The 22,831-nt window shown below is 41.0% G+C and overlaps 1 protein-coding gene across 10 annotated transcripts in view; it reads right to left on the bottom strand.

The window, feature by feature from the left end:
- LOC100559258 (myomegalin) overlaps window positions 1–22,831 on the bottom strand; it is a 136,903-nt gene that overhangs the window by 26,576 nt on the left and 87,496 nt on the right. For all 10 annotated transcript variants that reach the window (XM_008108965.3, XM_016993024.2, XM_062979428.1 and 7 more), the window contains 7 exons: window positions 14,741–14,832; window positions 13,410–13,627; window positions 10,673–11,054; window positions 7,809–7,968; window positions 6,641–6,757; window positions 3,691–4,153; window positions 1,255–1,490 (listed from right to left, as the gene is read on the bottom strand). In XM_008108965.3, the coding sequence (XP_008107172.2) occupies window positions 1,255–1,490; window positions 3,691–4,153; window positions 6,641–6,757; window positions 7,809–7,968; window positions 10,673–11,054; window positions 13,410–13,627; window positions 14,741–14,832 (1,668 nt within the window). The remainder of the gene's footprint in view (window positions 1–1,254; window positions 1,491–3,690; window positions 4,154–6,640; window positions 6,758–7,808; window positions 7,969–10,672; window positions 11,055–13,409; window positions 13,628–14,740; window positions 14,833–22,831) is intronic.

Raw genomic sequence — 22,831 nt, 5'->3', positions numbered from 1 at the left:
AAACACAGCAGCAATCTATTGCACTTATTTGGAAGCTCTTGGGAGTTAGGAATTTCATTGCAGTACAGGACATTATCACTCCTTGCTCTTGGGGTTCTGCAAGTACTAATCCTGGGAGGGATTTTTTCCCAAGGGCCTGCAGGTGAAAAAGAAGACATCTGGGGAGGGATGCATAGCATTGGAGAAGCTCTACAGCAGATGTTAATACTTAGAAGAGTTTCAATGATTAGCTTAATGTCTTTGATGATTCTGATGGGATCATAAAGAAAAGGACTCCGGAGATGGGGAGCACATCGGGAAAAGAAGAATTAATTATATGAATTTTAAAGTTTTTTTGTAATGGAATAAATAGAAATGTAATAAAAATTAATTATAAAAAAGAAGAGTTTCAGAGGATTAGCTTAATTTCTTTATAACTACATTCTTTATGGGGTGTTGTGTAGTTTCCAGTCTGTATGGCTGTGTTCTAGCAACATTTTCTCCTGCCATTTTGCCTGCATCTGTGGCTGGCATCTTCAGGCTGACAGTAGTCAAGCAAGTAGAGTACAGTAGAGTCTCACTTATCCAACACTCACTTATCCAACGTTCTGGATTATCCAACGCATTTTTGTAGTCAATGTTTTCATTGCATTGTGATATTTTGGTGCTAAATTCGTAAATACAGTAATTACTACATAGCATTAATGTGCAATGAACTACTTTTTCTGTCAAATTTGTTGTATAACATGATGTTTTGGTGCTTAATTTGTAAAAACATAACCTATTTTGATGTTTAATAGGCTTTTTCTTAATCTCTCCTTATTATCCAACATATTCGCTTATCCAACGTTCCGCTGGCCCGTTTATGTTGGATAAGTGAGACTCTACTGTATATATATACCTGTGGGTTGGAGGAAAGAACCATGGTCTGAAATTTGTTCTTTTCTCCCACTTTGGACATTCTTGATTATCATCATATTCTTTGAAGATGCTAGCCACAGATGCAGGCAAAACATCAGGAGAAAATGCTGCTAGAACATGTTCATACAGACCAGAAACCACACAACACCTCAGTGATTCCAGCCATGAAAGCCTTTGATAATAAGTAGATTTTTTTATACTACAAAAGTGAAGTAGCAGTTAAATCATCTTGTAAGCCAGCCACTAAAAACACTACAGGAAGTAATTATTTGTGAGCTTTATGACTAGCAATATTCATTTTTATGATTTTTTAAAATCCTCTAATTTAAGTTTTTTGACAAGCATTGAACTCACGACTGCTCAGTTTCCTGGTCAGCCGCCCTGTCAGCTGGTTCCCTTGTGTCAGTTGTTCTCGAAAGCTCTGCGCCAAGAAGTAATCGATGTCGGTGCCCTGCAGGAGATCCTCAAAGGACTTGATGGTGTTCCTGAAGTGTTGGCTCAGCATGCAACACAACCCTTGTCCTTCCCGCATCGCCTGCCGCAGATGAGAGAGCTCCCGAGCCTGAGCTTGGACCAATGAGTCATATTTCCTGAGGGGGAGAAACAGTACAACTGACCATCATATTCAGAGACCCAACCACCAAATAAAAAAATGTGGTGAAAAAGCAAAATATTTTTCTTTCATTCTAGCCAGCTCCAGAGACATCTCATGAGCAGAAATAATCAGAGAGAAAAGGGCCTTCTACCCCAAGTTTGCTCAGCACAAGAGATAAGCCAGACTTGTTCCACAAGTTATGTGGCAATTCATGGGTTATCCTCACCACTTTATTTATTTACAGTATTTATATTCCGCCCTTCTCACCCGAAGGATTACAATGCACATATACATGGCAAACATTAAATGCCATTAGACATACAATATATAGGCAGACACAGAGGCAATTTAACATTTTCCAGCTTCCAGCTTCATGAGGGTATGCTCGATTCCAGCCACAGGGAGAGCTGCTTCTTCATCATCCACTTGTGACACCCAGTCCTTGATTATAGTACTTCCTCATTCCTTTCTGCAGGCTGCTGGCAATTTTATGGTGTCATAAATTAGTTAAATTAGCCTACCCACATAAAGCGGTACCTACATTTTATACTCGACAGATGCAACTGCCTTTTGAGCTGCTTATGTCAACAGTGAGCTAGGTTATTAATGGTCGGGAGCTCAATCCAACCCAGGCTTTGATCCTATGACCTTAGTAGTGATTTATTGCAGCTGGCTACTAACCAGCTGAGCCATAGCCCGGCCCTTAATTTAATGTGATGAATATGTTGTTTGAATATGTGGACAGAACTGGTACTTAGTGTGTCAGAAAACACTAAATTGGACTCCAAATCTCTCACTCACTTTTGACTGGGAGGGTAGAGACTCAACTGCTCAATGGCTCAAGGTTATTGAGTCCATGGCACAATTGGTTGCATGACTGTGGGAAACCCAGTGTAACTCTGCTGATACAGATTTACATAAGCTTTAAGCTCCCACAAATGTAGAGAACAGATCCCAACAATGCCAGATAGTTTTGGAGCAGGTGGTGAGTGTCAATCTTGTTGGAAATAGCAAACTTCTACATGCCTCTTATACTGGTTATTTGTTATGTATATACAGTAGAGTCTCACTTATCCAACATAAACGGGCCGGCAGAACGTTGGATAAGCGAATATGTTGGATAATAAGGAGGGGTCAAAGAAAAGTCTATTAAACATCAAATTAGGTTATGATTTTACAAATCGAGCACCAAAACATCATGTTATACAACAAATCTGACAGAAAAAGTAGTTCAATATGCAGTAATGCTATGTAGTAATTACTGTATTTATGAATTTAGCACCAAAATATCAAGATGTATTGAAAACATTTACTACAAAAATGCATTGGATAATCCAGAACATTGGATAAGCGAATGTTGGATAAGTGAGACTCGACTGTAGTTGAGATTGCTTACTATATTGTATGTAGATATTGGTATGCAGTTTTCCCCTTAACTCTATGTTGTTTGAGGTTGTGGGCGGGACTACAGACCATGTGGCCAGATCTGAGAATATTCAGACCAAGACTCCATTTTGGAAGCCATTTTTTAATCTCAGTGTGTGTTAGAGTATGAGTCAGTTTGAATCAGAAGTATAATACAGTATAGCCTATTTGCATCAATTGATGTATGAAGCCAATTGTTGAGTATATGCTGCAGTGAGTAGTCAGCTTATATTGAATCAATGTTCAGTTTAAACTTTAAACCAAGAAGCAATGTACCTGTATGCTGAATTCATGAAGTCTGTAAGTAAATCAACTATGTTACTTTTAACGAAGACTACTTATTTTTGGTCTCTTGAGAGCATGATTTAAAAGCAATATATTTTTTATAGGAGAGTAGATGTTTCCTTTTGGGCAACTGAAATAATATTTCTGGAGATCTGCTATATATTTTACGCATTGGCATATCTTTGTTCCTAACAGTTCAATGAGATAACCAAGGAATATCATTCTAACAGCTGAGAAACCTAATTGCCTTGCATGAATACTAGTGGATACATTTACCACTAAGGAGAAGATTGACTCAAGCGAGTTTTTAACTCTTCTCAGGAAGATCACACTTTACAAAAGGTTAAGATTATTCCAAATAGCGTGAATGCCAATTAAACTCCAAAAGGGTCACACTTCCAAAAGGCTTTGGAGAGTTCTGTTTTTTTCAAAAAATCTTGACCACACCAACCAATAATCCCTTTGGAAATCCCTAGAAATCCTACCCCAGGGTTGCTGAAGGCTTCAGTTCTTCTGACAATGGCAGTTTCGGCTTGGTCTCACCCAGATGAGCCTCAAGATGGGATACTCTCTGGATGAGCCTGGCCAGATCTTTGTTGAGCTGGAGACTCGGAGGGCAAAATGACCCAAAGCTGTCCGACTGCCAGCCTTCATCTTCATCAGTGATGCTGTGGGAAGGAGAACTGGCCAGGGCGTAGGTCTCCTTCATCTTCAGTGGATGCTCGCCCCCAGAGGCATAGTCACTGGTAGTGGATACGGAGTGCACACGGCTTTGTAGGTTCCGGATGACTCTATGGGAACTCTGCAGCTGCCCTTGCAGAGCCTGGATGTGCTGGCGGAGAATGGCTACATCCTCACACTGGCTCAAGTCATGCTTTTCCAGCTTGCTTGCATGGGAACCCAGCAGCTTCTTCCAAGTCTTTAACTCATCAATATGATCTTCACATTCTGGGAAAGCCAACAACAACTGGACATTAGGGTCATATTATGGATTAGACAAGAGCAAAGCTGTATTTCCCACCAAGCATACACTTAAGTTGGAGTCACAACAAATTCCAACTTCCTAGTTAAGGGTTTCTGAACAATATTGTTATTATTCAATGTACACATTTTAAAAATTTACCTGAAAAAACATTGCATCAAGTGGGCCCTAAATGCATTCTATATTCAGAGCCACAACCCTATCTAAAGGCCCCAAACTCATACAGAAAGGTAAACGGGAGAACATTAAGAGGTAACTATCTGTAGGGCTTCAAAGATCCTTTTTCTTGCATATCATGACGTCCTTCCTGAAGAGAAGTTGGGGAGTGTAGGAACTCTTATGATTTATTTCCCCAGCTTCTCTTGTTATTGCCTAGTAAATATGTTAGTCTTTGGATATCAGAACTAGCGTTTTTTTAACACAGGAAAAAATTAAGAAAGTTTTCTGATAAAGACTCCAAGTTCATCTCAGCTCAGGACTGAACCAAGGAAATAATTTCCAAAAGTTTTCATTGAATGAAGTGTTCAAGGTTCTTCAGAATATTGAAGAAGGCAGGAAGACCCTCTGGAATGAGTGAACAGGCAGCACAATTTTTACAGGTTTTCTCTAAGGAACCTCATGTTCTATAATGTTCAAAATAGCAACCTTCTTCAAGCCTCCATTCATTATTTGTTGTGTATATAATTCAGATTGCTTACTATATTGTATATTTGTGTATTGGTATGCAGTTTTCCTTAGCTCTTTGTTGGGGGGAAGGGTTCAGATTTGGGATTGTTCAGGACCCAGACTCGATTTTAGAAATAGTATGCTTTCAGATGACAATAGAAACAGATGCATGCTTGGAGACTTCAGTAGAAACAGATGTATGCTTCTAGAAGTCAGTAGGAACAGAATGCTGTACAGAATCCATTAAACTTTGAATGTAGAAACAGAGAGTCTGTTAGACTCTCAGACCAGAGAGATGCTTTGGACCAGGCATTGACAATTTTTTTTTATCTTGGGGCTGCATTGTGAGTCCAGCTGGGAGAGACGAGCCAGGAAGGGGGGGGGGGGGGGCAGGAGGGGCAGGACAGGGCCTGGGTCATCTTTAGGTTGTCCTCCCTGCATAAGAATGGGGCTGCTCGCCCTATCATTATGCTGGAAGACGGGACATACGGCAACTGCCCCAATCCTCCCCCATCTCCCTCCCGGATCCTCATGCTGTCCTTTTGGCATGCTGGGAGGAGGCGAGACAGGCAGTGATTGAGAGTATTTTAGAGGGCTCTCAGCTGCTGTGTGCCTGCCTTCTTCAAGCTGTCCTCCTGGCATAAGGATGATGCCACTTTCATTGTCTTTATGCCAGGAGGAGGTCAAGACACACATGGCTGAGAGACTTCCAGAGGGCTCTCAGGCTCAGCTGCTACTTGCCTTCTGCCTGCATCTTTTTGGCATAAGGATGTGGTGGGCCACCGTGTCCTACTGCCAAGAAGAAATGGAAAATGAGGAGAGCCTGAGGTAAGCACCCAGGGGGCCGCATTCGACCCCTGGGCCTTAGTTTGCCCATGCCTGCTTTGGACTGTGGACTGTCAATTACAAGAAATGATGTTATCTACTACTTCAAATCCTATCTGTAACTGGATTGATGTGTAAAGTACCTGCATGCTGAATACACGAAGTTTCTGCGTAAACTAGCCATGCTACTTTTAAAGAATTCTGCTTATTTTTGTCTCTTGATAGAACGACATAAAGGTAAATATATTTTAAGGGAGAATAGATGTTTTTGGGCAACTAAAGAACACTTCTGTAACTTTACTATATACATATATGTGTGTGTTTTAGCGTATCTTTGTCCCTAACAGTTCAAAGAGAAATCTAGGGATATCAATTTAACAGCTGAGAAACCTAATTGCCTTGCATGGATGCCATTTCCCCAAAAAGTTATGTCATCATTTTTCAAAAGGTTGTGACTTCTAACAAGGTCATGCCTTTGCAAAGATCATAAAATCTCCGAAAGTTTCTGTAGCTTCCCATTTTCCAAAACTATATGAATGCAAAGAGGTGTGCATGGCAAACAAAGGACACTGACAGTGGCCAACACTAACAGGGCAGTTTCTTTTCAGATCAAAACAAATGATACAAGTGGGTACCATTAGTGATTTTTTCATTGAATTTGGCCTGATTCATGGGTGTGGATGACTGAAAGTTTATTTACTGATCCCAATCATTTGAGGATGTTCGCTGACTGTACAGGCAGAACTGATTCTTTCTGGCTTATTCCGAGGTCTCTTTCTAGTGGGACCTGGGTCATTATGGCCGGTCTTCCTTCTTACACCAAACAGATTTCAAGTTGCACCGGTTTCTTCATGCATTCAACTATATTCATACATGTAAAATGTGGATGGGAAGTTATGCTGGCCCTTGCAGACACTGCAGCTTATGAAAGAGTTGACACCCAGAGGAACATTTTGTATTACCAGGACTGGTGATCTCTTCCCTGTCCACTTCATTTTCACTTCTCCCACAGGTCTCATAGCCCAAGTCCTGGAGATCCACTTGTATCTGCTTACTGTCTTGCTTCACCACCGGCTCACCTATTATAAAGGAAAGCAAAAGGTTTGATCTTCACATGTTGTTTGCGAGTCATAGAAAGCCAGGCAGGAGACAGAGAATCGTAGATGAAGACTCCAGCACAAAAGCAGGGAGTCCTTTTTCTTGAGCTGGCACACACTTTCTATGTATGGAAAATTGTAGGAAAAGAATTCGCTCACTGAAGTTGGCAGACTTATTGAGCTAATGGAATAAATACAAATAACGATTACAAAATGGGATCATTTCATTTAAAAACTAACTATTTATGAACAGAATCTCTCCCTTTCAGCCAATTATGCAAGAGGAAATAAGGATATGCCCTTTATTGCTGACTCTTTTGAAATAAAAGCACATCTATATATATATAAGGGTAATGGAATCACGGCACTGGACAAAACAACTAAACTAAACGCCCCACAACCTTGAAAATTGACAGCACAATCTCTAGCTGCAGGAAATCTGTTGACCAGAGGGTCAGCAGTTCAAAGCCACAAGTCAGGGTGAGCTCCCGATTGTCAGCCCTAGCTTCTGCCAACCTAGCAGTTTGAAAGCATGCAATGCGAGTAGATCAATAGGTACTGCCTTGGCGGGAAAGTAAAAGGGTGCTTTGTGCAGATATGCAAGACATGTTGGTAAGATGTCTACGATAACAAGCTCCTTGGCATGGAAAATGGAACAAGATCACATCCCTATGGCCAGAGTTGAGCATTGCCTCCAGATGCCGGAGATGAAAAAGAGGGAAGACCTTTACCTTGTCTGTGTATTGCATGTCGTTGTGTAAAAGGCATTGCCGTATATGTGTTTGGGATATAATCATGCTTTCAGTAGCACAAACACACTTGTGAGCCACTTAATTCACAGATATTTCTCAGGGAATAATGAGTAATATTATAGCTATAGCATTACAATAGTGCAATGGAGGTTGATCGGGAGCACTTAGAAATGAGACCTCAATGTTTAGAATGACCTTGATTCAGACATATGCAAATAGGAGTGTGCATGCATTATGATAATCTGATAATCAAGGAACTGGAAGCCCAGAGCAATACTTACGGAGGAGCACCCGATACTCTTCCAGCTGAGTCTGCTGAGCCTGTATAGTGGCCTCTGATACCAAGAGTTTGTCTCGTAGCTTATAACATTCCTGCCTGCACTGAGGTGACTCTGAGTGAAGTGGATCTATGAGTTGCTGCCCAGAACTGATTCCTTCCACCTGAGGAGAAATAGCACAGGGCATGTTGATTGTTACTGACTTTGATTTTAACCTGTCCCAGTAAACGACTCCTGTACATTGTGTCACCTCAAGCTATCCTTTCTGGCATATAAAAGGTAAAGCTTTCCCTTTGACATTAAGTCGAGTTGAGTCCCACGCTGGGGAGTACTGTTCATCTCCATTTCTAAGCTGAAGAGCTGGCATTGTCCGTAGATGTCTCCAAAGTCATGTGTCCGGTATGACTGCATGGAGCGCCATTACCTTCCCGCCATGTTCCAGAAGCATTCTCTCCTGATGTTTCGCCCACTTTTCCTCTGGGTACATCTGACCATACATCAAGTGTTCTTGCCATACATCAAGGGAACCACTGACTTCATAGGGAAGCTGATGAAGAAACACAACCTACAAACTATCTACAGACCCACTAAGAAAATCCAACAAATGCTACATTCAGCGAAGGACAAGAGGGATCCTCTCACCTCTGCAGGAGTCTACCATATACCATGCGGCTGTGGACAAGTCTACATAGGTAAAGGTAAAGGTTTCCCCTGATGTTAAGTCCAGTCGTATCCAACTCTAGGGGTCGGTGCTCATCTCTATTTCTAAGCCGAAGAGCCAGCGTTGTCCGTAGACACCTCCAAGGTCATGTGGCCGGCATGACTGCATGGAACGCTGTTACGTTCCCGCCGGAGCAATACCTATTGATCACTCACATTTGCATGTTTTCGAACTACTAGGTTGGCAGAAGCTGGAGCTAACAGCATGTGCTCACTCCACTCCCCGGATTTGAACCTGGGACCTTTCGGTCTGCAAGTTCAGCAGCTCAGCGCTTTAACACACTTTGCCACTGGAAGCTCCGAAGTCTACATAGGGACCACCAAACGCAGCATTGCCCAAACACAAATCAAGGAACATGGAAGACAAAGAATGTATGAATGGCAAAAAAGCCTGCCTCACCAGCTACCCCCAGCATGCTTTTAACAAGGCAGACTAACTCAACCAGAGAAGTCAGCCATAGCAGAGCACCTGATGAACCAACCCGGACACAGCACATTATTTGAGAACACAGAAATGCTGGACTACCATGTCAGGCTACACAGAGAAGCCATTGAAATCCACAAGCATGTGGACAATTTCAACAGAAAGGAGGTAACCATGAAAATGAACAAAATCTGACTACCAGAATTTTTAAAAACTCTAGAATCAGAACAGTAAAGAACAACACACAGGAAATAGGGGAATTCCAGACAGGAAACAATCAGGGCCAGCTAACACATCTCAACAAAGGATTCCCTCAGACAGGAAGCAGACAGGCTTTGAAGCTGCCAGGCCATTAAACGCTAATCAAGGTGGTCAATTGCAATATTCACACTTGCCTCAAATAGACAAGAGTTCTTTCTCCCACCCTGGACATTCTACAGATATATAAGCCCCACTTGCCTAATTTCCAACAGACCAAACAACCTCTGAGGATGCCTGCCATACATGTGGGCAAAACGTCAGGAGAGAATGCTTCTGGAACATGGCCATGCAGTCACAGCAATTCAGTTATTCCGGCCATGAAAGCCTTCCACAACACATGAGAACTTTTGCTTTTAGTCCGTCTATCTGTCTGTCCCAACAGTCTTGGCTGTGACTATGAGCTGAATTCAGGTTCAAATACAACCAAGAACACAATGTTCTGGCATCGTTTAAAGCAGGGCTTCTTATAACCACATCATCACACTAGAGCAGGGGTCCCCAAACTAAGGCCCGGGGGCCAGATGTGGCCCTCCAAGGTCATTTACCTGGCCCCCGCCCTCAGTTTTATAATATAATATTTTTATATCATTTTAAATAATATAATATATTGTATATACATATAGTATTGATAATAATATTATGTTATACAATATAATACTAATAGTAATACCATGTAATAATATTAATTATATGTTATATATTACATATAATGTTACAGTATAGTGGTATAGTTCAATATAGTAATATATAATGCTAATATTGTGCTATGCTAATAATATAATATATTGTATGTACATACAACTGCTCTGAGTCCCCTTCGGGGTGAGAAGGGCGGGATATAAATGTAGTAAATAAATGTAGTACATGAATAAATAAATAATTTTTGACTTAAGCTCGCCCAAAGTCTGAAATGACTTGAAGGCACACAACAATAACAATCCTAATTAACTTCACTATCTCATTGGCCAAAAGCAGGCCCACACTTCCCATTGAAATCCTGATAGGTTTGTGTTGGTTACAATTGTTTTCATTTTTAAATATTGTATTGTTCTTTCATTGTTGTTGTTTTGCACTACAAATAAGACACGTGCAGTGTGCATAGGAATTTGTTCGGTTTTTTTTTAATGATAATTCGGCCCCTCCACAGTCTCAAGGATTGTGGATCCAAAGCCCTCTGCTTTAAAAGTTTGAGGACCCCTGCACTAGAGTTTGGATCCACTTTAAATCCACTTTAAGGAGGGGCCTTTAAACAGCTCTGCTAGACAGGTCTTGGGCCTCACCAAACTACGAACCCCAGAATTCTTCAGGAGGCAGAAACCAGATTTAAAGTGGATAAATGCTCAAGTTTTAAAAACTTTTTTCCACTCGTGACCCCATCCCACCTGAGAAGAAACATCTAATTCACTGTGAATACCTCCTGTTCTAAGCAGTTTAAACATACTGTGAGGCAAACTGAAGTTACCTGGGCCCCTTTGAGGCTGAGAAATGGGCTTTGAGGCTGGGAAATCTTAGCTGGTGGGCAGTGGGACTGTGAGACATTGCCGCAAGGAAGCCCCAGGCAGTTGCACTGCTTGGACATTTGCAGCTGCACAACATCCTGAGCCACACTGCCTGTGAAGGAAGGGTTGGTTGACATTTCTTGGGTGTTCAGAGTGAGCTGTTCTTTCAGGAGTCCAATCACGATCTCTGACATGTGCAACTTCTCTTGTAGCTTTCTGACTTCCAGCCTCAAGTTTTCTTCATCTTCCTTTGCGTCTTCATTCTCCCAACCCTCTGATAACATTGCTTCGCCAACTTGTTCCTTGAGCTCTGCGTTCTCTAGGCACAGGCTCAGCAGGGCCTTCCTGTGGAAACAGAGCAACCGGTACTCAGAATTAAGGGCTATAGGAAACTCTCCAAGCATTTCTAGATGTTCTCTAGGCATTGAAATTAATCCTCTTTCAATAGCACTAGCCAAGGAAATATATGAGAATGTATATTGTGAAGATCACTCTTGTGTTGCTCTTGTGTCACTTCTTTTTTCTATGGCAGAGACTGTGTTGGTGGAGCAGAGTTTCATCTACCAGAAAGGGGAGGAAGTACTAACTGAGGGGAATAAGTTTGCAGTAATGCAGAGAAGTTTGCAAGAATGCAGAGAACCTCTTATAGATGATCGATGACCTTTGTTTGTGCATGTTGTGTGTACGTACAAGTTAACTATCAGCTGCAATACATTGTACCAATTGAAAGGTTGGCAGTTCGAAGCCTGGGTCGGGATGAGTGCCCGACCTTCAGCCCAGCTTACTGCCTACCTTGCAAATTGAAAACAGCTGTGTGTAGATAAATAGGTACCGCTTAAGCGGGGAGGTATTTTAATGGCACCATAAAGGAAATACAGTAGAGACTCATTTATCCAACCTTTGCTTATCCAACGTTCTGGATTATCCAACGCAGTCTGCCTTTCAGTAATCAGTGTTTTTGTAGTCAATGCTTTCAATACATTGCAATATTTTGGTGCTAAATTCATAAATACAGTAATTGCTACAGAATGTTACCATATATTGAACTGCTTTTTCTGTCGATTTGTTTTAAAACATGATGCTTTTGGTGCTTAATTTGTAAAATTATAACGTAATTTGATGTTTAATAGGTTTTTCCTTAATCCCTCCTTATTATCCAGCATTTTCGCTTATCCAACGTTCTGTCAGCCCGTTTATGTTGGATAAGTGAGACTCTACTTTACCAGAAAAATGCTGTGAACAGGGCTCTTTGACATGGAGGATGGAACAACAGCACCCCCTGCGGCCAGAATCGAACACAGCCTCCAGGACGCCGAAGATGTGAAATGTCTATGTACCTTTATTTATTTATTTACAGTATTTATATTCCGCCCTTCTCACCCCGAAGTGGACTCAGGGAGGATCACATTATATACATATAGCGCAAACATTCAATGCCCATATACACATAGAACAGAGACAGAGACAGACACAGAGGCAATTTAACCTTCTCCTGAGGGGATGTTCGATTCTGGCCACAGGGGGGAGCAGCTGCTTCATCATCCACTGTGACGGCACTTCCTCATTCCAACGTCTTAAATTAGTTAAATTTGCCTCCCCACTTTATAAGTGGTACCTTATTTCCTTCTTGATAGATGCAACTATCTTTCGGGTTGCTAGATCAGCAACGAGCAGGGGCTATTTTTTATTTTTTTAACTCACCCCGCCATGGGCTGGCTTCAAACTCATGACCTCATGGTCAGAGTGATTTATTGCAGCAGGCTGATCACCAGCCTGCGCCACAGCCCGGCCCTGTCTCTGTATAACGGCATTGAATGTTTGCCATATATGTGTTCTGTGATCCGCCTTGAGTCCTCTTTAGAGTAAGAAGGGCGGAATATAAATGCTGTAAATAAAGAAAGAAATAAGAACTGATACTAGACAGAATTACTGTATAATAAATGAATGGGAGGAGGAGGTGTTCCTACTTTTCCCCAAGAGAATGCAATCTCAAATCCACAAAGTTGCCCATTTAGATACTTTAGTCGACATTGACTAGTTGGGAGTTACTGACGATTCCTAATTTTCAGTCTGGCACATTCTATCAATTTCTATATTTGATTATGTAATACTTGCTGCAGACAAGGTACATAAATGTCTAATCCTCTGTTAGCAACATGTAGGGTGTCCAATCTGGAGCTAATCTGCACACATATATAACACATTTACATTTACCCTAAAGGCACAAGATCTTGACTGATCTTGAAAGTTAAGCAGGCACAGCCACAATCATTTCTTATTATTAGGTTTATTATGTATGTATGATTAGTACATTGATGGAAAATTGTAAATGAATACTAGATGCTTTGAATGCTTTATATTTCCGAAGAAGGAAGAAGCAAAACCACCTCTGAGAATTCCTTGCCTAAGGAAACCCGACAAAATCCATGAGGTCACCATATGTTGGCAGGCAACTTGAAGTTGTGCGCACACACACACATTCATGAAAAAAAGACATTTCTGAATATTTAACATAACCTATAGTTTGACTCTGAGTCTTCCACGGATATAAAATCCTTATGATAGACAATCCCTCTTCCAATTATCACTACCTATGGCCCTAGGCATACTTTCATGCTAACCTTTACTGAACCCTCAGAAAAGAACTTAAGTCTATGGGATTCCAACAGGATGTTATTTTCAAGTGTCAGCTTGGATCACCTGAGTTGAGACACAGAGGAGAACCCAGCTTCCTCAATTTGCCCCTTGAGATCCTGCAGTTCCGCTTCCAGCTTATTCTTCTGCTCTAAAACATTTTGAATTTCAGACTTTGCAGTAAGCAGCTCCTCCGGTAGGCCCTTTTCGCTCACTAGGGAGGGCGGAGAAGGGCACGTGGAATAACAGCCCACGAGATTGTCATCAGCATCTCCTTTATTGCTCTAGAATGGGAAATGAAAATAATGTGATGTTTAATTCACCACTGTACTCAGTTCCTTGGCACACATAGCAGAGAATTAGTCACTAAATAAACACATTTCTGTAACTTCATCAAGGAGAATGCTGAGCCTTGCCCTTCCGGCACAACAACCCACAAACTGTGCAGAGAAGCAAGTACTGACCAATGTAAATAAAGAAGCTACAAAATTATGTTCCGATAGTGGGTTGCTGTGAGTTTTCCGGACTTATGGACATGTTCCAGAAGCATTTTCTCCTGATGTTTCGCTCATATCTACGGCAAGCATCCTCAGAGGTCGTGAGATAATAATAATAATAATAATAATAATAATAATAATAATAATAATAACAACTTTATTTTTATACCCCGCCTCTATCTCCCCAAAGGGGACTCAGGGCGGCTTACATGGGGCCAAGCCCGAATAAAAACAATAGCAATATAAAACACAACAATAGACAAAAAACATGCACAATTATAAAAATTTAAACATTAGCCAGTAAAAACAAATGGCAAGAGCTAATAAAAACATGGATTAAAATGGAGAGGTTGTAAAAGTAGACTGGGTAAGGTGCACCATATAAATATTGTAAACACGAGGTGACTGATAAAGTGCTGCAAATTCTTGGAAGTGCAAATTGGGATGGGAATAGACCCTGTGTCTTTATCAAGTTGACATAGGTAAAAAGTGTAAACCGGTACAGGAATGGTCACAGATACAGATTGCTATTGCATATTAAATATGCAGATCTGTTGGAAACTAGGCAAGTGGGGTTTATATATCTGTGGAAAGCCCAGGGTGGGAGAAAGAACTCTTGTCTATTTGAGGCAAGTCTAAATGTTGTAAATGGCCAGCTTGATTAGCATTGAACAACCTTGCAGATTCAAAGCCTGGCTGCTTCATGCCTGTGGAATGCCTTTGTTTTATTAAAAACACCTCTAAAATCAGGATAGTAAATAAAAAAACATTTTAAAAAACATGGGAATTCCAGACATGAAACAATCAGGGTCAGCTAACACCTCCCAACAAAGGATTCCCTCCTGGGCATAGCAAGTGCTCTCCTGAACAGATGTTGAGCCCTTTGCCCTCGAGATTCACCTGGTGCTGGGCGATTCTCTGTGTCGCCTCTTCTTCAATGCTGTCTGTGAACTCAGTGCCAGCGTCCTCGGCATCATCGGACACAGTCAGATCTGCAATGACACCACAAAGCTAAGCAATCAGTTTTGAGGCTTGGGGGTTTTCATTTCTGTGCATATGCCTGGAAATATGCTGGTATATAGTGCTAGTAAGGGCCCCTGGTGGCACAGTGTGTTAAAGCGCTGAGCTGCTGAACTTACGGACCAAAAGGTCCCAGGTTCAAATACCGGGAGCGGAATGAGCGCCCGCTGTTAGCCCCAGCTCCTGCCAACTTAGCAGTTCAAAAACATGCAAATGTGAGTAGATCAATAGGTACTGCTCCGGCGGGAAGGTAACGGCGCTCCATGCAGTCATGCCGGCCACATGATTTCGAGATGTCTATGGACAATGCCGGCTCTTTGGCTTAGAAATGGAGATGAGCACCAACTCCCAGAGTTGGTCACGACTCGACAATGTCAGGGGAAACCTTTACCTTTACCTATAGTGCTAGTGTTGTGCTGTGCTATTGATATAATACACTGTATGTAAATATTATTTGTAAGCCGCTCTGAGTCTGCTTCAGGGTGAGAAGGGCAGGATATAAATGTAGTAAATAACTAAATAAATGAATACACTCTGAAATTTCAACCCATTTTCCCCAGCAATATACACAGATTGCCTGATTACAAATTCTAACATAGGAAACAAAGATCTATGTGACCTTTTTTTTTTCTGTGTCAGGAGCAACCGGAGTTGCTTCTGGAGTGAGACAATTGGCCGTCTGCAAGAATGTTGCCCAGGGGACGCCCGGATGTTTTAATGTTTTACCATCCTTGTGGGAGGCTTCTCTCATGTCCCCGCATGGAGCTGGAGCTGATAGAGGGAGCTCATCCGTGCTCTCCCCGGGTGGGATTCGAACCTGGCAGCCTTCAGGTCAGCAACCCAACCTTCAAGTCACAAGGCTTTTATCCCCTAGGCCACTGGAGGCTACCCATGTGGCTGATCCCAGTCCTTCCCTAAGCCTGAATCTATCAAAAGTCAAAAGGACACCACTTAGAAAATTCACCTAAAAGCCATCAGGGAGCCAATATGGGTAAATGGTCAAAATTTACTAATCAATAAAGAGTTGTTGTTGTTGTTGGGTAAATGGGTTTCTGCCATTATTACACTTTTCTACTACTTGTCAGATACTTTCTTGTCCCAAAGACAAGGCTTCGCTTCCTCTTATAAGCTTCCTCCCTAGTAGCATCTGAAACTGGGAAAATGATGTTGGCGGCATATGCTTTCACAGATTTAGAGTGCATCTACACTGTAGAATAAAGGCAGTTTGATACTAATTTAACTGCCATGACTCGTTATTATGACATCATGGAACTTGTAGTTTAAAAGGTCTCTATTAGCCTCCTCTGCCAAAGAGTGCTGGTGCCTTACCAATCCTAGGATTCCATAGCATTGAGACATGATAGTTAAAGTGGAGCGAAACTACATTTTTTCTACTGTGTAGGTCACCTTGTGGATCTACACCAATGTGGGGTTCCCAGAAATCACAGCCAGTTTATCAGGTGTCAGGATTTCTGGGAGTTGAAGGCCAAAACATCTGGAGACCCACAGGTTGAGAACCATTGTTCCAGACTAACACGGCTTTATCTTTGAATTCTTATTATCCTTGTTGCCCTTTTTTGAACTTATTCCAGCTTGTTTATATTCTTCTGAAAGTGAGGGGTCCAGAACTACAAGCAGTACTCCAGATAAGACCTGACTAGCGCAAAACATAGTAGGACTATTGCTGACCTTATCTTGGAATCTATTGATGAAGGCTAAAATATAATTTGCTTTTTTTGCTGCAACATCATACGGCTAAGTAATATTCAACTTATGATCAACAATAACCCCAGGTTCTTTTCACATGAACTGCACTAAGCAAAGTATCACTCATTCTATAATTGTGAATTTGGGGTTTGTGGCCTGTTAAATTTTGGCTTTGGTGAATGTAATTCTTTCTAGACATAACAATAATGGTAATAAAGTTATGTGTGCACACACACATGGCATAGCATAGAGAGCCCCTGATTTTGACAGGAAGAATTGCAATAATAATAATAATAATAATAATAATAATAATAATAATAATAATAATAATAATAATGACGATGATGTCAACTGCAAAAGGCCACCTTACTGGGATCTGCACGCATCATCCAAAAATACATCACACAGTCCTAAACGCTTGGGAAGTGTTCGACTTGTGATTTTGCAATATGAAATCCAGCATATCTATCTTGTTTGCTGTGTCATACTATGTTGTTGTGTCAATAATAATAATAATAATAATAATAAATTGCAAAGACTCTGGCACAAGCCAGTAAAGGTGATGCCAGTGGTGATTGACACACTGGGTGCAGCGCCTAAAGACCTTGAAAACCATCGGGGCTGATCATCTGTCATTTGCAAAAGGCCACCCTATTTTGATCTGCATGCATAATTCGCCGATACATCACACAGTTCTAGACACTTGGGAAGTGTCCGACATGTGATCCAATACAACAGACAGCATAGTGATCTTATTTGCTGTGTACTAATCTTGTTGTGTATATAATAATAATAATAATAATAATAATAATAATAATAATAATAATAATAATAATAGACTTTTATCTCTTAAAAGAGACATCTTAGGACGAAAGTCAATATGCACAATTGGTCCACTTCCCCAATTCACAAGTCGAGTTTTCTCAAAATCAAGGTGAAATTAAATGAACAAGGTGAAGTACCATCCAGAGTAATCCTCGTTCTATTTAGAACAGGTCTTGGTGTCCTTTTAGGATACCAAGTGCAACCTCTAAGGAGATATTACAAGCAGCTAAGGATCGGAGGAACTGACAAAGAAGATACAGGATGTTAATAAAAGATTTAAGGTTTTACCAATTTCCCAGTGCTCAAGCCTAAGAAAAAAGAAACGGGCTGCCAAGTGCTAGCAACAGTCTCTAAAAAGACGTCGACTTTTGCAATGACTGCCAAGATATGCAATACAGCAACATTTGGATTGCATATTCAAGCTGTGTGATCCCCACAACTGCAAGAAATCTGGCAGACTCTAAATGTAAAAATGTAAGTCATAATGAATTTCCGATAAAACCCAACTGGTGTGAAATCCCTCCATTTTGCAATAAGTGGAAGTCCCGATGGCACCAAACTTAAAAACAAACACCCAATCGAGCACAAAAACCTTTGCTTGTGTGTTTTAGGATTTCTGGGATGTTGAAGAGACAGGGGACTCAGCTTCATCTTTTAACTGATTATATAACCCAAAAGAAATCACCCCTTCCTGTTAAAAAGCACCCCTTTTCCATTTTGGGGAGGAATCCCATTAGGTTCTATCCAACCTTCCCACTCTTATGTGTTTTCAAGCCATTCTAACTTATGATGACCCTAAGACCATAAAACATAGCAGAGGTTTCGTGGCAAGATTTGTTCAGAGAGGTTTGCCTTTTCCTTCCTTTGATGCTGAGAGAGTGCGACTTGCAATGCCAGGCATCATTCCTAGGAATTGTGTTTATGCTTTTTCTTCCTAACACTTCAGTTGAGAAAACAAAATAAATGGTCAACTACTTCTCTATTGGCAATCACACCGAATCTGAATTCGGCATTTTGGTCATTTGTTGCCATGTGGCATCCTCATACTTGCTGATCATCAGTCTCAAGCAAATTACAAAGTGTTGCCTGGTGTGTAGGATATCAACTTTACAATTCATGGAACCAAAGGGTATTACTCAACATGCACTTAAAAAAAACTGGAGGGATTCGCAATGGGGTCAGGGGAACTTTTGGCTACAAGTCTCTCCGCTCCTCGTCCCTACATCGCAACGGAGAAAATATTGTGGAGGTTATTCTCCAAAGACCTGGTACTCTAAAAGTTTAATATTTACTTACTTAGCTTTTCAAAGATCAACATTGTTATGGCAAGCTGATGGAAAACTCAATTGCTTGATTTTGGACCTGGGTTTACTGAAAGTCATTAGAAAAAAGCATGCAAATACACCAGTGTGCAGGGAAACCCAATTAGCATCTATCCAGCCCTAACAAGATATTAGGATGGGTCGAATTGGAAATAAAACCCTTTGCTTGCCAGAACAACACGCTGCTGGTATACATCATTGTGGTGGGTAATTGAAAATCTGATAAGATTAATTTATGATTTGAAGGATAATGAGTCCATATATTTCCTTATCCCAGTGGTTCTCAACCTGTGGGTCCCCAAGTGTTTTGGACTACAACTCCCATAAATCCCGGCCAGTTTACCAGCTGTTATGATTTCTGGGAATTGAAGGCCAAAACATCTGGGGACCCACAGGTTGAGAACCACTGCCTTATCCTCAGTGCTGGGCATGTCTATGCTTAGCAGAGCAAAAAAATGAGGTGGGCTCCTGTACCTTTAATACTTGCACCGAAGAAAGTTCAGGTGTTTCTTGTCACTATAGTTGCATGACAAGCCACTCCTGTTGAAATTTTTTCTCTACACAACCATGAAAGACATAGAGGTCTTCTCTAGTATAGCAGTCCTAGTAAAATTCGCCTTTCACATCTGAAAAAGTGCAAGACAAGAGCAGCTCCTCGGAGGATGCAGCTGCCAATGGCAAATTAAATAGCTCTGTCTATATGAACGGCACAACAGCCCTGAACATTCAATGTCATATTCATTTTGAAAAACAAGTGAGCAGGAAGCACTATTTGGCAGAGAAGGTGAAAGCCCTTGTAAAACTACAACCCTCACAATTCCATAGCACTGAACTATGGCAGTTAAAGTGGCATCAAACTATTAATTCTAGTGTAGATGCACTCCTATAAAAGGTTACGTTTCTATTATTCAGAACCAACTTCTATAGACAGATGTGTTCAGGAAGATTAATAGGAAAGGTGGGGAAAGTGAATTAAAGACAAGATGTGGCAATGTTCAAATTGGATTGCTGCTTTAAATCAATAAAAACACAATAAATTTACTTTATGGGGGAAGGCTTCTAGCATGCACTTTGAACTTGGATGCATGAACTTGAATGACACAATAGTTAAATGGATATGGAGTAGATAAAGATTTCAACATACTATTTGTATTTTAGTTCACTGTAAACTAAAGTTCTCTAGGTCGATTGCTAAACATCTACAAATAGGAATATATTACACAATAGATAAAAATCAGTAAAAAACATTTATAAAAGAAACTAAAATGCCTAGAAGATGGCATGGTTTCTGGTGAGCCTTATTGAGAAGGATATTCAAATAAACAGGACACCACAATCGAGAAAACTCTTAACTTCTCACAATAGAATTGGTGTGAAGATAAATGGAGTTGGCAAAACTATGAATTCTTGGAATGAGGGATGAATAAAATTTTAGTGTAGACAAATACAATACAAAATGAAAAGATCCGTTTTACAACACAGGTGGGCCTCCATGATGATAAGGCAAGGGAAAACCTGAATTTCCAAATACTTAAGAGAATGTTCCTGGCAAATACTGTGATCAGAAAAAGTAATAAACATAATCATCACATTCATCTCAATTTAGGGCAAAACAGTTTTTGGGAGGAGTGAGCCTCTTTCTCTCTTTCCAAGCTGCTGGGTTCAGTCACATGACATCAACCAGGAAATAAAGAGCCCATAGATGACAATTTTCTGTGCTTGGGGGGCAAAATTGGGAGTTAATGGGGAGCAGGAGGGACAGATACTCTGCATTGCTAGGCCGCCTGAGCCCAAGGAGAGCATGATGGCTGTAGAATAGACAGTGATCCAGGATCCTGCATAGGGATACAGGATGGCTATCCCTACTCCTGCAACATTCTTATCCCGAGTAAACTTGCACCAGCCTGTGTGCACTGTGTGAGAATACACAGGCTGATACAACCCACACCACATCAAATGGCAGCATAGAATCACCCTTGGCTTCCCGTTTCCAAGCTAACTATCCATTCCCTGGTGCCTTCCAGAAAGCAGCCACTTTATTCTCTCTACAGCCTTTGGCAATCTGGTGCGTCCCAAGATGTTTCAGACCACGCATCCTATTATTCACTGGCCACATTGACCAGAGGAAATGGAGTCTGAAACAGCAGGTTGAGAAAGGATGTTTTAGCAAGAGAAAAAAGAGTGAAAAAGGAGCTCCTGGTGGCATAGTGGATTAAAGCCTTGCGACTTGAAGGTTGGGTTGCTGACCTGAAGGCTGCCAGGTTCGAATCCAACCCAGGGAGAGCACGAATAAGCTCCCTCTATCAGCTCCAGCTCCATGCAGGGACATGAGAGAAGCCTCCCGCAAGGATGGTAAAAACATCAAAACATCCGGGCATCCCCTGGGCAGCGTCCTTGCAGACGGCCAATTCTCTCAGACCAGAAGTGACTTGCAGTTTCTCAAGTCACTCCTGACATGAAAAAAAGCAAGAGAAAAACCAAAACACTTCATGAACAGCTGATGTATGAAGCTTCCACTCAAGGGTGTTGAAATAGTAGCCACCTAAGTGGACTCAGGCCCATTATGAATCCCTAAAATTGGAATATTGTTCCTGCTGAGTAAGTGTTCTTGTTGCTTTCATAGTAAGAGTATTGGTAATGCTAGAAACACAATCATATATGAATGAGCCCCCAGCCTAAATTATAACATTAAAATAACAGTCTTGCTAGAGACCAAAGACGTCTTCAGCTTTGGCCAGTCAGGCACAAGTAGAAATTCAAAAGCAGAATCGGAAGTCAAGAGACCTTCATTACCTAGCATCAGGCAGTTAGAGGTGTGTATTTCTTTTGTATATGTTTATCTTACATAGCTAGCAAACACTGATAGACCTTCCTTTTAAAAGTTATACAAATCACCACCACACAGCTGTGAATATTGCACATTATGAGTTGACGCCAATGAACAGCAAAGAGCAAAGCGTTATGAATCCAGATTTGGCATGCAAAGATGTACTGGCTTACCTGATTGCGAAGCCTGAAGCAAAGATTTTTAGCATTTATAAATGGCTCTCCCAGACGCATACACATGCAAAACACGTAAAAAAAAAAAAAACGATGCCATTTTCAAATCTGATACATTCACTTTGACTTATGTTTATGGATTCTTCAAGGGGGCAAGAGCTCATTATACTTCCTGACTTCTTGATCAGTGGCTGTCAGGGATCTGTTCTCAAAAACAGCTCAGCCCATTGAAGTCAAGCTTGGGAGCAGAAGTTGCCATATGAAACTGGAATTTTCTGTGTTGATTTATACCAAGAAAAAAAAGAACAACATTGCTACCAAAGCCTTTCTTTAAATATTGTTGGTATAATGTGACATTGCACATGACAAAAATAGGCTTACTCAAGGAATATCGAGTAGATACTTACTGCTGCATTGGTGCAAGCTACATATTTTTTTTTTGATATTCTAGGGTAGATGAAGTGACATGTGGTTCTTTCCAAAAGTTGGGACTACAACTTCCAGTCTTTATCCTGTAATCTTGAAATCTAAACCTTACCAATTTGAGAACGCCATTCAAAATCATCACTGTTTCACATGGTGTTTTAAAATACAGAGTCACCATCAGAAGGATTTTTGTTTACTGCATTTTGTTATTTATCAGATTTGCATACTTCTATTCATCATGTCATGGGCAATCACTTCTTGTTGAGTATGACTGTCTTCCAGAGGTAGAGACATGGTGGTGGATCCAGAAATGATCAGGTCTATCCTGGATCCACATGGTCTTTCACATTGAGGACATAGATTTCCATGTGGAAAGTGGCCATGACAAAGGTTTGCTTGAACACACCTTCCTCCCTTTTGCCCTGTATTCGTGCCTCTTCAAAATCCATGGCACCATTGGTAATAGCTGACCTCCAGTTCCAACACTGGGCCTCCCAGTTCTCTGTGTTTATACCTCATTGTTTTAGGTTAGTTTTAAGCCCATCTTTAAATCTCTAGTTGTCCATCAACATTATTTTCCATTTTAAAGCTGAGAATAAAGTAACTGCTTTGGGAGACAGTAATCGGACATGGCCAGTCCAGCAAAGTTAATGGTGGAGGATCGTTTCAGAGTTGGTTTTGCTTCTTCCAG

This window comes from Anolis carolinensis, chromosome 4 (genome assembly GCF_035594765.1).
Source record: "Anolis carolinensis isolate JA03-04 chromosome 4, rAnoCar3.1.pri, whole genome shotgun sequence".
Lineage (NCBI taxonomy): Eukaryota > Metazoa > Chordata > Lepidosauria > Squamata > Dactyloidae > Anolis > Anolis carolinensis.
Note: the sequence above shows the minus strand (reverse complement) of the source record. Positions and strands in the feature narration are given on the sequence as shown.